Genomic DNA, 16,701 nt, shown 5'->3' on the forward strand with positions numbered 1-16,701 from the left:
TTTGCGAACGCCCCATATGAGTGATTACGACACTGATATAGATGATTTGGACGCCATGCGGGAGGCTGTGACAAGTCATGCGCAAATGGTCATTCATGACACTGGCCTTGTCCTGGGGGATGCGGTTGCCCATCTTAGGCACTTAGTGACAAGCATCTGAGCATCGACACAATGAAGAAGACAGTACGTAAAGACGTGCAAAGACATGCAGAAGAACCACAACCAAATCTCATTAGACTGACCAATGCGGTGGACCAGTACGCATGACATGTTGCATGCCGCGTTGGAGAAGCGAGAAGTCATAGATTTTATGGATTTCAAAATCTTGTCTGTAACGGATAAGGACATGAGACTCTCATGTAAAGAGTGGGAAATGTTGACCAACTTTCACGACATTCTAGGGTCATTTTACAAGATGACAAACTATGTTAGTGGCTTGAAGACAATGAGAATCGTGGAAGTCATTCGCATCTTGAAGGTGCTGATGCGACATATCGACACAATCTTGCTCAAGTTTGATATGTCTACAATATTCACATCGGGAACAAAGATGACCGCTACTCAAATTGCATTCATCTCTATATCTTGTGAGAGCATTAAGTGTAAGTTGTTGAAATATAAGAAGATGATTTCGAGGAATCGTGTGACAACAACTACAGCAATTCTTGACCCTTTCAACAAGGGAGCATCACTCAATTCTAGTGGCATTCAGGATGCATTGGCCTTTGTCTGTCAACTTATGCCCCTATAGGGTGACCAAGATATAATTTGTGACGACCGCGAGGATGATGATTGGCTAACAACTCATCGATGGCATAGCGCCAGCTAGGGAGAAGGAATGATGATACCATCTCCAACGAGGAATTGGAGACGTATCTACAATCAACGGAGAGGAAGGACATAGGCACAGTACTAGGATGGTGGGCACGCATAGGTGCATGAACCTACCTGCGACTTTCTACCCTTGCACAAGAGTTTCTCACTATGTGCAACCAGTGCCCCAGCAGAATGTTTATTCTCCGCAAGACGTGCAGTCGTCACTTTCAAGCGGGCACGTCTTACTATTGAAAGCATTGAGCTCTTGGTCACAGTCAAGTGTTGGTTACGTGTCGAGAATGCTCAGATGTGTGATGGACATAGTGTGAATGACTTTTCTAACGACGAAGACTAGTGTAAGTCATTATTCTTAATCTACTTCTATCGGTCCTATCTTCTAAGGTAATTTTATTGGACAATTGTTTTGTCGCTATGGCGATCATCGTTGGGAAAATTGTCTCTTCCATTCTTCTACCCCTATCGATGTCTTTTGTCCTGATCCAAGTGCAAGTACCTTTTTTAATAACCAAACTAACTTGCAATCTGCCTTGAGTTCTCAATCAGAATATTGATATTCATTTTATTTTAAAAATCAAATTTTTACATTAATTTCAATATCTAGATATTAAACATTAAACTCTTCATCAAGAGTAGATTGATAATTTACTATAGACGATGATTTAACCTCTTGTCTATGAGTGTAATGCATCAAGGCTCGATGAGTCCCATATACACATCCTTGTGTGTGTGATAGTATAGTTCTCATTTAATGAATTATTTTACCTCCACGTGCCTGTCTATATCTTGTATATCTTGCTCTAGCATACCAAACATTGATGGTATTTTTTTTATGTTCGGATTTGTCTGTTCCTTGAGTTTGATCCAGGAGTCCTAAAGAGATGTGAATTCTTAATTTCTACATAAAATCTTGTTCCGAAAGATAACCCACTTTAAGATTTATTTATTTCCTTACAAGCTTTCAATAACCCACTTTTTGTTCAGTTTGCTTCCACTTGGCCAATGGATCATCCAGATTCTAACCCCTCCCAAAATGAAGTAATATCTTTAAGACGCCCACATCGTGTTAACTATATTTGAGCTAATATGATAGCTCCCTAACTTCTCCCTAGTGTCTTATTTCTCAGGTGTCTCCATACTATGGAAAGCACTAGGTTCTTTTTGTTCTTCATCCAAGTAAGGCAACTTACTTTTGATTCTAATTTGTTCCTTACCCTTTAGTAGTACAATAGTTTCAAGCTATATTTCATTAATTTTAAGCTCCAAGTCGTTGTTGCTACCCGCTACAGTGGAGATAGGCATCCAAAAAGTTATCTCTTTAGCCAAATATTTTCTTTTATGTACTTTTCTTCTTTCATTAGTAATCATTTAATGCTCTACATTTTTTATTCTTTACAACCTTACTTTTTTATTGGCAAATGCATTATTTTTGAAACATCATCTATATATGATCATTCCCATCCATCACATCAGATAAAAGATTATTCATAGTTAGTCCTTTGAAGCTGATGTATGCAGTCTAACAAAGATCAACACCTTTATTCTTGTATTATTCTTCTCCACTTTGTGATGATTCATGTTCCACACTTTTATGGTCTTAATGATTTTATCCATGTATTCAATTTGAATTTTTATATACTGGAGAGTCGTATTTCCTTTACACTTTGATTATCTTCTTATGACCCTTGTCATTCAGGGTATTCCGAGAAAAACTGACCATGATCCCTGCAATTAAAGTGTGTTTTATTTTTTCAAAACTTAACTACTTACACACTTCCCTATAGAATGGCTTGGCCTCAGAGTTATGAGTGAATTTTCTCTTTCTTGCCAATGGATGACTCATCATTTCTGTGCGCCATATCACTTTGCTTCTCCTTTGCTTTGCTTGTATGAACTTGATATCGCGATGCCAACTCTTTTCTTCTTTTTTGTTTATCTCATGGCTAATGATGGAATCCAATCTCATTATCATGGTCTGACAGTGAAAACTCTCTTTTCTTTTTTGTTTGGAGTCTTCAATCGTTGTTTCATTCACCTTCCATTCTTTTCGACCACTTCTTCAAAACTATATACAAACTGTTGAGTAGCTGCTTACTTATCTGGTAGCTATTTCTGGAGCATTTCCATTTAGGAAATTAAATTTTTTTATTTTCTGAAGCTTCAACAATTGTTTATTAGTCATTCATGATGCTTAGCTGGCAGTTTATGTCTTTTACTCCATCACTAATGGCCAGAATCCCTGTTGTCTCTTGTCGATCTTCCTTAATCCACTTTTTGACATTGTTTTAGAGATCAAATCGTCTTTAAAACCTGTTTCTTTGAACCAAAGTTCTTATATTATCTGTTTCACCATTCCTATTTTCGTGTATTGTTACTATTTAAAAATAATGTTGACAATGTTTATATGAACGACATACTCTTAGAAAATGGCATTAACCATTTTTGTAAAAATGACACTCTTAGGAAATGATGTTAATCATGCTTATATGAATAATGCACACTTAATGTAGTTTGAGAAAGTAATGTTAACCATCTTTATACGAATAATGTAGTATTAGAAAGTGATGTTAACCATGTCTATATGATGTCTCAGATGGAACCGACTGCACATGAGACATTCTACGCAGCTGGCCCCGGGGTCTCTCTAAACTCCATTGCAACAATTTTCCTCTAATTATCTCTTTGAGAATGTTTTTTGTTATATTATGTCATGAGTTTCTGTATGGAATGAATGCTTGTGAACGGACATGAACATGATCATGTTCCCGAAGCATTAATTTTTGTCTGAAATTTGGAGGAATCCCATGTGGGCTAATTTAGGCAGACATGAACATGATTATGTTCTCGAAGCATTAATTTTTGTCTGATATTGGGGGCAATCCCATGTGGGCTAATTTAGTTCGGGCAATGGCTGGCCAGCCATAACACTTTCAGCCCCTCGTGGCTGGGTGCGTTCATAAGATAAAAAATTCTAATACTTAGCACTCCTAGAAAAATTGCGGTAATTTCATCCAAAAGAGGACAAAGATATGCTACTTTTTTAATCTCTGGTTGTATTTAAAGATATTTTATTTATAATTTTCCTTCCATAAACTAGTTATTAAATTGTATTTAAAAATATGTCAGTAAATCCTTAATTTCTCCTTCAAGAAATTAATTAATACATTATTTACACACATTTCTGTCTGTAAATTAATTACTAAAAAGAATTTTTACAAATCAATAAAATTCTTAATTTTAATGTCATGAAATTATTTATTATATTCATAATTTCATGTTCAATATAATAATTATTAGATTTTTTTCAAGAAAAACCTTCCTAAATCTTTAATTTTCCATCAAGAAATTAATTATATTCACAATTTTACATCAATAATTTATTATCTCAATATAATAAAACAAAAGACACTATTTCATTAATTTTTCAATCAGTATATCAATTTATTAAATTCATTATATTCATAATTTTCAGTCATTGAATTCATTATTAAAATGTCACGTCATGGTTGTCATTCATGATGGACATTTTGTCACGTCACACGTCCAAGGCACCCCGTCACTGTCACATAAACCTCGTCACGCGTCACTGTCACTGTCACTACCCTTAAATTCCGTCACCGTCACTGTCACGTCATCCGTCACGTTTCTATCACAGTGATGTGTGATGTGACGGATGATGATTGTCGTTCCCTAAATAGAACTACGCATTTATTTCATGCATCAATCCGACATAGATCTCGACCTAACTATACGAACATACTAGGGATGTGTAATCAAGATCGGGAACATTTTGCAACAGCTGGAGCAACCTACTTTCATTCCGTTCTTACCTCTTCCATCCCACACCTCATGACTGATCAGGAAAATACCATACTCATGGCCCTTCTGGCAAACACAGAGGTCAAGGAGGTGGTCTTCTCACTTAGTAGGAAGAAGGCCCTACGGCCTAATGGCTTTTTAGTTGAGTTCTACGTAGCTTGTTAGTGCAGTCTATCAAATAGATCTTTATACATAAAGTCTTTCCTAGAAGTTGGAAATACAATTTCCATGCACTTATCCCAAAAGTGGATAATCTAATTTATTTTAAAGAATTTTGACCCATTAGTCTTTGTAATGTAAGCTACAAGGTTATATCTAAAATCATTACAAATTGACATGGGACCTTCCTTGATAGACTCATCTATCCTAAGCAGTGTGGTTTTGTTAAGAGCTGACAGATCCATGGCAATATCATGCTAGTTCATGAGTTAGAACAGTCATTGGGCACTCATATTCGGGGTTCAAACGTCATCATCAACCTTGATATGGAGAAGGCCTTTGATAGAATCGAATGGACTTTCCTTAACAGAGTGTTGCGATGATTTGGTTTCACTAATGCATTCATTGATTGATGCTTGTAATAGAGACAACCATTTCTCTCTGTTTGTGGATGGAAACTCCACTCGTTTCTTCTCTGCCACACATAATGTACAACAAGGTGACCATATCGCAACCACCTTTTTCATATTAATGGAAGAGATCATCAATCGATTACTCACACGAGTGACCGCCCGAAGATTCATCCAATCATATTTAAAAAAGGGATTGCCCAATCATCTCGCATTCTCTATGCGTGGATGATTTGATTGTTTTCCTTCATCGATCTAAAAAAAACCATTGAGGGGCTTACGAGTGAACTTACTACGTTTGATAGGCCCTCAGGCCAGCTTTTCAATGCCTCAAAGAGCTGCTTTATGGTAGGACCATCTACCATTGTAAAATACTCATACATCATCCATCAACACACTCGATACTCACAAGGATGCCTACATTTGAACTATCTTGGATGGCCCACGCATCATCATTGTTCTGATGCCTTGTTGGTAAAGCTGAGAAAGTAACTCAAAGGATGGAAACTTTATTTTCTACACCCCCAAGGGGTGCATTCCACTCATACGCCCCATCTTCATGAGCATCATGCTGCATACCCTAGCGGTACACTCTATATCCCTCATTGCTCTTTGCTATGTGGTGTGCCTATGTGCGCACTTCCTATGGTCAGATCACCTAGAGGGAGGCAACCGACATTATTGGGTCTCTTGGCAAAAATTATGTTGACCGACAAACAAGGGGGGGTCTAGGTATTATGCGCCCTCAAGACGTCCAAAACATGCTTGAAAAGACACTTGTGTGGCATATGCGTACCACGAGCTCCTTGTTGGGGCACTTCATATCGTCCAAGTACGCCAAGTGGGCTCACCAAGAGTGATGGAGGACCATCTTAAAGATCAAGCCCAGACTCGTCAACAGTTGTGTCGCGGAGCCTGAGATGACGTAAAGAACCTGAATTTCTGATGCTAACTTTGACGATAGCTTCCTATCATCATTTATTTCGTTCATCGTCATTTATTTCATGTCGGTGTCATTTCCTTTGATTGTAGGGAGCCCCCCCACACTGTGTACATGGGCCTCCCCACTATCATTGTTTTTGTTGGTTTTGTTTTTTTTTGTTTTGATCCATAGGGAAGAGTCCTTGTTTGGACCCCTCCCTAAGGTGGCCCATTAGGGCACCCACACCCCCTCCCTCTTACTATATAAGGGGGAGGGTGATCATGCAATGAAGATTGGGGACTCTTTAAAGAAGAAAAGAATTGATCGTGTCATGCGACGGCTGTGCATGGGTTCTCTTTGGGCACACCATCCACGTTGAGCTTGAGACCCCATTGGCGGTGGGTGCCAACAAACAATCTGTAGCTGGGTGGTGATGTAGGTCAAAGCAATCGGGATTCCCCAGATGTGAAGAACATCACACATAGGTAGTGAGCATCTGAAAATGGGTCATACGAGGCAATGAGTTCTCTGTAGCCATTTCTTGATGCGTCGCATGACAAGATAAATTCTTTTCTTCTTTAAAGAGTCTATAATGGCGGATGCACTTGCCAACTATGCGGTATGCTCTCGCACCCCTTCCCTCTATAATACGTGGCACAATCTTCCTCGGGAGGCTAATGGCTGCCATTGCATTGAGAAACTCGGCCTGCCAGCTCTCCACACATGGCGCACCCTTACGCATGGCGATCCTCCCGAGTGGCGTATTGTATGGAGCACTAGAGGTGTGCGTGCACAATATCTCACCTAAATGTTGTGCCCTTTGTGCACCTCTACGAAGAATGCACATCCTCCATGCATCACCAAATCCAAGGGATAAGAACAAGCTATAGGCGACTGAAGTCTCCTCCACGACCTGCAATGGTATCGCTATTGTATCTTTTTTCCTTTTCATCATGGGCGTGGGCGAGTAGGGTCCGTGTGTAATTGGGATGTTTACACTCGCTCCACACCTATAAACTCTTATAAAAACTCCATCTTAAGTATATAAACCCCCGAGGTGGTGTCTAGGGCTTGGTTGGATCGGTCTATGAGCACAACCTTTGGGTTGGTAATAACCGCCACTACGTTCTTAAAAAATCAGGTAGGTTAAATTATTTGTTGATTAATTAACCTATAAGTGATATAACTTATTAATAAGGTTGTCTGATAAAGGTTATTGGACCAATGAGGTTGTTGTCTCGGCTGATACATGGGTCTAGAGGGTCACAAAATCAACACTTTGCGACGATGATGGATAAACTTAGGGATTTTTTTTAAATCCTCCTTGATACAAGGACTTTTACAAAATTTTCCTAAGGACTTTGATGAAGATTTCCCATATAGTATAAATAGATGGGATGTTGGGTTTTGGGCCCCTGATAGAATGTTTGGAAAGCCCTTTCTATGAAGCATAACATGAAATTAATTCACAACTTATTTCTAAAACATAGGAAACTCAAAGTACACCATGAAGAACTTTCTCCACCATTGACTTCCTCCGTAAGAGAGTGCCTTCAAGCCATTCGTGTGCTGAGAAAACCTGGCTGATGTCCAGCACATGGGCAGGCTACCGCTTGGCAATTGATTGGGTGTCTGTGGAACCCCACCTGTTAAGGCCTATAGACATATCCACGTGATCGAAGGACTATTGGATTGTCTCTTCTTCTTCTCCATGTCTAAATGAAGATCTAATTTATCTTTTACCATCAAGACCATCTAGTGGAATTATTGGCCTATGAAAAATTCCTTACGAATGAAGTGTATCTATCAATGTCCTTTTAATCTTATGTGGGTTAACCTCTAGGCCTGTGTGTCAATCTAGTTAATAACTGTAATGGCCCAATACTATTTATTGATAAAGTTTGGTAATTAACTACACTGACATAGAGTAATTAATCAAAAACCAATTTAACCCAATAGATAGGTTAACTTTCCATTTTATGGGGTGCCAAGCTATACCTCAACCGCTAGACGATACATAGTAATCTTTTAAGTCTCTCAATTCCATGTTTATATAATTCTTCTGATGTGCAAGGATTTCAAATGGCTTAGGGTATGGGTAGTCATCAAACCCTAAGTTGTCCTTCAGCTAATACTAATGCATAACTGGACCATTACAGAACACCTCCAATATTCCTAGTACATTAATAGGGATTTGGTGCATCTTCTTCTTTGAGTCAATCTCTTCTTATATTGAGAGCAGACAATCTCATCATGACCACTCAATCAGCTTCATGTATTTATTTTTCTGTTTGATCTGAGACATACTTGAATCACATACACAAGATGAATCCCATGTTTTATTCCATGGTTAGAGACTTATACATCTTATTCAAAACATGACCGCCCATATACAAGATGTCCTTAATGTCTCAATTCAATGAACCGCTTAAACAACCATGACATGAATGAACCTCATTTACACTAATGTGTAATATGATTATGGGAAACCATACATATTAATTCAGTGAACTCTTTCTCTAAATAACACCCATTGTATGTCCTTAGTGTCTCCACACTAATGGCCACAAGATTTTTCATACTTATCATATAAGTAGGATAATATAGTGATATTATATCTTCATCACTCAATCTATGTCTCGAATATTCAACTACTAAGAATATTTGGAATACATGCTTGAAGACTAGTAATCACCGTATCAAATTTCATCATAATTCATTAAGTTGTGGGTGCATTCAAGGATTTATGATAAACATTATACGTGAGTAATAATGCTTAAATAATTATTCAGCAAACTTAAATACATCATACAATTGTGATTGATGGACACATCACATCCATCAAGGTGATAAAATGCAGATTACTAATAAAATATCACACATATTACAATAAAATTTCTATTAAAATGTCCATATTTTAATTTTATCATTTATTAAACTGATTAATAGAGCATTTTAGTGATTTTATATTTTTTCTGGATTGCCTGGTATTTTTTCAGAATTTTCTGACACTAAGCTCCTTAATAAACTATTTTTTGTTCTTCAATATATATATATATATATATATTTAATTAATAAAGGCATTAATTACTTCCTCTAAATTTTCTTGTATTTATTCAGAATGTTTGGATGACTATATTTATTGTGAAATAAATTTTAGAAGACAGAAATGCACTTTATCTTAAATTTTGAGGGCAGTTTCTTCTTTTTCCCCTCTATCCATCCATATGGTTGGATTATGAAATTGATGATGGGAAGGCATAGAAATTCATATTCAGTAGCCTCCTTGTGGATCAACCCTTTCTCATTGTATATATTCTATACTTTGAAAAAGAGAATTATTTACCCTCATTTGATACACATGCGAGTCAATTAGTAATCCTCTCCCTTCCTTTTCTTTCTCTTCTCATGCATTGCTTCCAGTGAAACCAGATGGAGAGGAAATATGATTTCTAGTAGTAGACTTTGAAGGGAAGAAGAGAAGATCCAGTGCTTTGAAGTTTAGGTAAATATGTCTAAAGGTCAGACATATGAATGTCTTGAAGATGCTTTTTTTTGTTTTTTCCTGGTTAATTGATCTTGCATAGTGTTAATCAAGGCCCTTAAATCCCAGCATAGTGGCCATAGGAATGCGGCCGGAGGGGTGTGCTTCAGCCCACCCTAGGATCTCTACTAAAAGAGACATCCCCCTGAGGGTGCAGCACCCTAAGCACTAGAGGGCCAATACAAAACATTACCATTGAGTGCTATGGGGTGCCTTAAGTTGGAATCTCCAGCATGCATGAGATACATTCAATTTATAATTTAATTAATCTGTGTTCAATTATTATGTAGCATTTTCATATTCCTGGATATTTTATTATGTACTAACATCTTTATATTTCAAGGGACGTCATGTATCCAAAAGATATAAAGGAAAATACAGCTGGATGGGCCACAAGTGAAAAGGGAACTTTTAGGAAATCAGCATTACGCTTCTAGCCAATATAGCCTAAATCCTATCTGGAAATCAGGTTATTTTGAAATCATGTCATAATTTTCTTTGTCCAATATTTTACAATAAGTTTTGGAGGTTCAAAGTCTAATATTTGACATAAGTGGCATTTTTGTCTCTCTCAAGTCGACGACTGGTTATAAGAATGGCAACAATGACCATTTTGATTTGATCTGTATTCCCACCTGTCATCTTGATTCTTCTTCCACCTTGTGTGACCTTTTGGTCAACGAGTGAAAGTTCTAGAACCTGAAGGAGGACAAAGGAGGGAAACTACAAAATTACATAAAAGAAGGAGACGATACAAGAGGGACCTATGATAATGATCCAAAACGAAAATAAGAGCTCAGGATTCAAGGGTTCTTCCCACAACGAAAATATGATAGTAATCCAAAACAATTTGGAATATAAATTAGGAAATATATCCTTACATCAGTGTTCTATGGATAACCATAAATCTCTATTTATAATTTTCTGAACAATGACGGGTCTTTGAGTATGCATGTTCTTAAGTATCCTTAAATTATCTAGGAATTTCAACCAAGCTAAAAATTCAAGAACACCATAAGATCTGGTCACCATATATGCCTGATAACTAAAATTTTATCTGTCTTTTGTTTTGGCCGTTTATCATGTATGTAAATGTGCTTTGCTCTGGGTGTTCTGTGATCTCATAGAGAGATTGGCTCATACCGGCAACGTAGAGCTGTTTGGATCTCACAGTGATTTTTTGAGTGTTTGATAGATATTAGAAATTTCAAGGAATTGACGATAATTTGAGAATGATTCCATCCTGGCTTGGAGTATGAATAAGCTAAGACCAGTATTAAAAAGCTGTGTTCAATCTTTCTTGATTTCTTTGTCTAGTTTGAGGCTACTAAGGAACTACTAAATAGAAAGAATATTTCTAGTTTTATAGAAGAATAAACATATTAAAAGATAGCGTAGAGTAGATATTTGGTAATAGCATAACATAACCCCCTTGTCAGAAAATATTTTCTAGAACTGGAATTGGACAAAATATCTGATATGATCAACTATTGTTCAGAATAAAATGAAGCCACAACTGCAGTTTGCTGGAACAGACGGACACAAGGTGTTATGTCCCAATCCCAGAATAAATTATCCTCGTCTACACTTAAAGACATGTTATTTGTGTAGGATCTGAGACATAAGAATAGTGCTCATTTCAAAAAATTCAATCACTCATTTTTAGGGTTCTTGAAACCCTATGTTTCAATAGTGTAATCATCGAATCAAGTATGCAATACGGATGCTCAAAAATTTTGAATGCCCAAAAAACATTGCACCAACATCAGCAATATGGATGTTTATCTTTCGGCCAAAAACTACAAGTAACAGTCTAATCATTAATTTCTATTAAATTTATTTAAATTAGATGATGTTGTCTTATACTTGGCCGCGTTTTTAAGTTGACAGAGGTCATGAACTCCATTGCAGAAAGTTATAAACCATAAACCCAGTATGTTAAGTCAGTATCATTCCATAATGTATCGACTGGGATGCTACGTTCCGGTAATATTCACATGAAATCGCTGACACTAAAGTATTTTAATGACTCGTGATGTGATATGTAGGCAAAAATAGCATGGAATATAAGTATACCAAATCTGGATAGAAATAAACATAATGAAGATAGGTAAAACTAAATACTGAACCATGAAAATTAGCATGAGATGCGAATCAACCTATCAAATAATGTTCTGACTTGCCCAAATAAACTCGATGTTGTTAGCATAAATTGCATAAATTACATCTTTATTTTAACAGCTGAAGCAGTAAACCAGAAATTTCTAAATTTCTTCCTTTGAGTTGTTTCCATAGCTTTACAAGAACGCTCAGCACACATGGAAGGCAAACAAAAAGGAGAAGGACAAGAAAAAATTGATAAGCAGTTTCGTACAAAAAAGAAAAGAAAGAATTAGAATAAAAGCCTGGTAGAAGAGATGGACGGCAGGAGGCAGTCATGATCTCATCTTTGGTTTGGGCATATAGCAACCGAGACGCTCCCCATGCTAAATAAAGCCGAGGATTAGAGTAAGAGATCTCTTACGACCCAAACGTTGACCGACCACTTGCTGAAATAGCACAGTGGGAATTCTGATCATACAATTGAAGGGGTTGGACGTGCCCAGATCACCGCACAATTGAACAAAAGGCCCCTGAAAGTTTATAAGTTCTTGAGAAGAGAGTCTCAAATGTCGGGTTTTCTACTCATCAATGTCAGCTTCATTGTCAAACCCATTGACCATCACGGAGAAATGATGATGATGATTATTGGGTCGTTGATGACGAGTTGATATTTGAAGATGATGGATATCATAGATGGTTGACACCATCTGTCAATGCCAGCCATCACCTTAGAAGAATTCTAGTTTACAGATGGAGGGTTGAGGGTGACGACAACATTGACAATGACGGCGATGACGTCCGCAATTCATCAGTTGTTATCATCAATGTCCCATATCATTATCGTCAGAATGCAACAGAATCAACTTGGCAGTTGTGACAAAAAACATAAAAAAGCAAGAAAAATGAGCCTGATTCAAATTAAATAATTTTTTGATTACCTGGAGTCCAGAACGAACAGCAAAATTGGCCATCATGGACATAGTTAACGTCTAGTCCTATCAGCCAAGAGCCGACGCTAACATCATCATAAGCATACGTCCTCAGGTTGGACCTGCAAAAGCTCAAGAGCTGACTAAGGTGATTTGCAGCTTTAATAAAGAAAGAGAGAACGAGAGTAAAGTGGACTAAATTTGACCTGTTAATTGAGATGAACTGGGCTAACACTCGAGATAGTACCAAAATTTCTCCTGATGCATGGCGGAAATATCTGTAACGTGGATGAACAATGAATGGTGATAGAGGGAAAAGTCAACTGCTGGAGTTAAATCAAAATAATATTGAAGATCCAATAAGTTTTATGGATTCAGAGATGATGCCGGAATCTCCTTATAAATATGTCATTTTTATTGATTTCATCATCTTCATCATCGTCCCCAAATCTCATCATCATCGTTGTTTTCCATGTTTCAGCTTAAATTAATGATAATCCCGAAGTCAGTGAAGAATTCAACAGATGGATGACGATGATAATGAAGATGACCAATTTTCGAAATAATACGACAATGATAACAAGAATGATATGATAAAATGCTCATCTCATCTTGGAAACCGATGGATAACTACAACTATGACAATCTCTGCTCAAGGAACTGGACGACTCATAATCAAGTCGTGAGTGACAGTGATAATGCTGATGACAGCTCTTGAAAACCAGATATCGAAGATGATGAGAAATCATTATCATCATCGTAATTGCACTGAAAAATAATCAATAGTATTACAAGCCATAATCCTAAAGGATAAACCTGATTTAAGGAAAGAAGCAAATTCTGATCAAAGAGTTAGAAATCTGTACGCACGATTTTCCATCGCCGAATTTCCACCAATCAGGCTCGTACCACTTTTGCTTTCTGAAGAATTTAGATGTAAGTCAATAAATATTTCAGGACTAAGGTACCACACATTAAGAGTGGGAGTATCAATTAAAAAGGAAATTTCGGTTTGGGCTCACGGATCAGAGAATACTTGGCCCGATTTCATGCATCCCATATAAACATGCGGTTGGTGCAGCTGGGCTGTTAGCATGGTCCCAAGAGAATCTGACAGTGACGTAGTAATTTAGCAGCCACAGATTTTTTATGAAAGCGTAAAAAAATGGCGGTATCTCATATACTATTCCAAGAAATCAATGAAACCAAATATCACAATCAGATGCCAAAAGTTGTTTCTGGTCAATCTAGTATGGACGATTAAAGCTATGGTCAAAATCATTCTTGACTCACAGAGAAAACAAAGCATACTAGACGCCTCTCCCAAGGACAAAGAATTTGACCATGATTTATTAGATTCCCTTTCCATTAAAACTTGTATCAGTGCGACTTAAACAGCGGATATGAAACAGAAGACGATTAAGCCCAACTGTTATGAAACTAATTACAAGTCAGTGACAAGTATCTTATACAACAACCAGAAACTAATTTTCCAAAAAATAAACCCTAATTTTCCACAAGTAAACTGAAAGTGGACACTATAATCCCCAATGATGAAGAAGAAAGAATCAAATATTGAAGTGGAGGAGATTTATTAATGGCACAAATAGCCAAAATAAAACATTTTCAATGCCAATAAATTTAAAGAAACAAAATTGAAATGGTTATGATAGATATCGGAGGCATGAGTTGAATAGAATAAAATACCTAAATTGACATAAATGTTATCATTGACTTTTGCATAAAAATCAGCATCCCAAGTGTCTGCTGCGTGACTAAAAAATAGCTTGACTTTTTGCGGAACTTCTCCTGGTGCTTCTACATGCTTATCCTGTTGAACGGGAGACAAACACAATTAAGCAGCACTCAGTGAAATTTTGCAATATCAGAGTTCGAATTACATTATCATGTGATAAAAGCATTATAATTCCGATCTTATTACAAGAATCTACGGGCCACTGATAATGTTCTTTTTTTTCAATTCGAAGAATTATCATAAATTTTAAATAGACACACGAACATCCATTTGTAAGGCATTTATGTCTCAAGTGTTTGTCCTGAACGATGACTTACAAGGATGAGGAAATCATTCTTCATTCTGTTTTCATCTTCAATAGCTTTGTCCGAGCCGTCTCCCTGCTTTGGACTGAACATCACCAACAAGAACATGTCAGACGTAGTAACTTTAACTTCACAGAATTTTTTTTTTTAAAAGGAACCTTCTCCCAATGACGAATCTCACTACAATGCCTTTCTCCTTCTCCAATTTGCGCAGCGCAGCACCTTCACAAAGAAAGAGATTACATAACATCACCTCAAAGATACTCCTCTGTTTAACAAATATGACACGTTCAAAAAGCTTTACGCCCAAAAGCATTAAAAAATAATTTCCAAGATCAAATCGAAAATCAAATAATAAAAATTATTTGTAATAGGCAAAAGACCCGAACAGCTTGTATCAAAAAGATAAAAAGGGACCGTTGCTAATGCTTAGTAGAGATTCAAGAGAGTCAAGAAGATATTACATCACTCAAACATACTCCTCTGTTGTTTGAATAGGGCATTTTTTAGGACATTTTGTCCCAGAAGTAGTCAAAAGGATTTCCAAGATCCATCATGAGAACGAAATATTAAAAATCAAAGAACAGATGATGACAAATGCCCCGGCTTGAGTAAGGAGAGGATACAGAAATACTACGACAAAACTAAATCATCACCAATTATTCTTCGGTGCAGCACTTAAAAACATAGATTACCTTGGGGAACCCAAGATTTCCGAATGGCATCTCTGTTCTTCTTCCCATCAAATCCTGTAACTATTCCTATAACAGCTAGTAATCTTTTGCTATTACGCGTGACAGTGCCTTTAGAATTAGGGTGTTTCTTAACAAATCCCTTATTTACGACGTCGTCAAGCTTAATCTCAAGCTGCGCCAATTTCTTACGCTGGTTCCTGACCAAAGAAACATCCAAACTTAAAATCCATAGAACGCAAAAATACATATAAATTGACCTGCAAATATACAACAGTAAAATACCTGCAAGTCAAAATCTTGAGATTATCGTCAACTGTCACCGCCGAATGACCCTGACAGAGTGGTAGAAGAACTATCAGGAAAAATCAAAATAAGCAACAGTAACACTTCACGAAGAAGAAATGCAAATTGACCTGGCCCGTCCGCCGGTCAATCTCTCCAATAAGAAAAACCCTATTTCCAGAATCCTGCCATAATCTGCAAAACAAGAACGCAATTAAAATTCTCCCGATTTAAGCACAATATCAACCCATGTTCCAACATTTCGAGCAACAGATCTCTTTTCAAAGAAAACTAAAAAAACCCAGTTTTCCCAATCCAGCAGAGAAGAAACCAAGCAAGATGAAACTCACCGCCCAGCAACATACAAAGAAGCGACCGTAGCGATCATAGCGAGCATCACCATGGCGACCGGCGAGCGGCCAATCACGGGCCGGCTCTTCATTTCCACTCCGCCTCCGTCTTCTCCGATCAAACTGAGAGAAAGATCGAAACTTATGATCTTGATAAGAACCCGTTGACCATCTTCTCCGCAGATCTCAAATCTTCCGCGGGAATTCCAACCCCGCAATTTGCATATTTATCAGTGCATCGAGGAAAATAATCGTAAATTTGTAAGAACAACCCTCTAAATTCCGCTTCTAACAATTTTACATCACTTTCCGTAAAATAACGCAATTTTCCCGCTTACATGTAATTTTTTTGGGGCGCACATCTTATAAATAGAGCCCTATGATTTTACTATTTATTATTGTACATTAAAATATTAGAATTAACGCAACCGCCTATTAATTCTCTAAGAGTCAACGGGGTATTAGGAAAAAGTAGAAGTACGTCACCCACAAATATTCTTGCATTAATTGCCGGACTACAAAGAGTTCTCTTAAGTATGATAATTGGAGCTTGTCTACGTCTGAATAAATGCAGTAAATAAGGTTTTAATGTA

The 16,701-nt window shown here is 37.1% G+C and overlaps 1 protein-coding gene across 1 annotated transcript; it reads right to left on the reverse strand.

Annotated features, from left to right (window-relative positions):
* Positions 1-11,938: 11,938 nt before the first annotated feature.
* On the reverse strand, positions 11,939-16,325 carry LOC144709728 (Galactosyltransferase family protein). The gene is made up of 12 exons (XM_078583352.1): positions 16,109-16,325; positions 15,890-15,953; positions 15,759-15,808; positions 15,477-15,673; positions 14,940-15,003; positions 14,794-14,866; positions 14,428-14,551; positions 13,743-13,830; positions 13,591-13,641; positions 12,927-12,998; positions 12,730-12,842; positions 11,939-12,321 (listed from the first exon to the last, which is right to left on the reverse strand). The coding sequence occupies exons 1-12, from the start codon at positions 16,198-16,200 to the stop codon at positions 12,296-12,298; spliced, it is 1,014 nt and encodes a 337-aa protein (XP_078439478.1). The 5' UTR covers positions 16,201-16,325; the 3' UTR covers positions 11,939-12,295.
* Positions 16,326-16,701: the final 376 nt, after the last annotated feature.

This window comes from Wolffia australiana, chromosome 11 (assembly GCF_029677425.1).
Source record: "Wolffia australiana isolate 7733 chromosome 11, ASM2967742v1".
Classification (NCBI taxonomy): Eukaryota; Viridiplantae; Streptophyta; class Magnoliopsida; order Alismatales; family Araceae; genus Wolffia; species Wolffia australiana.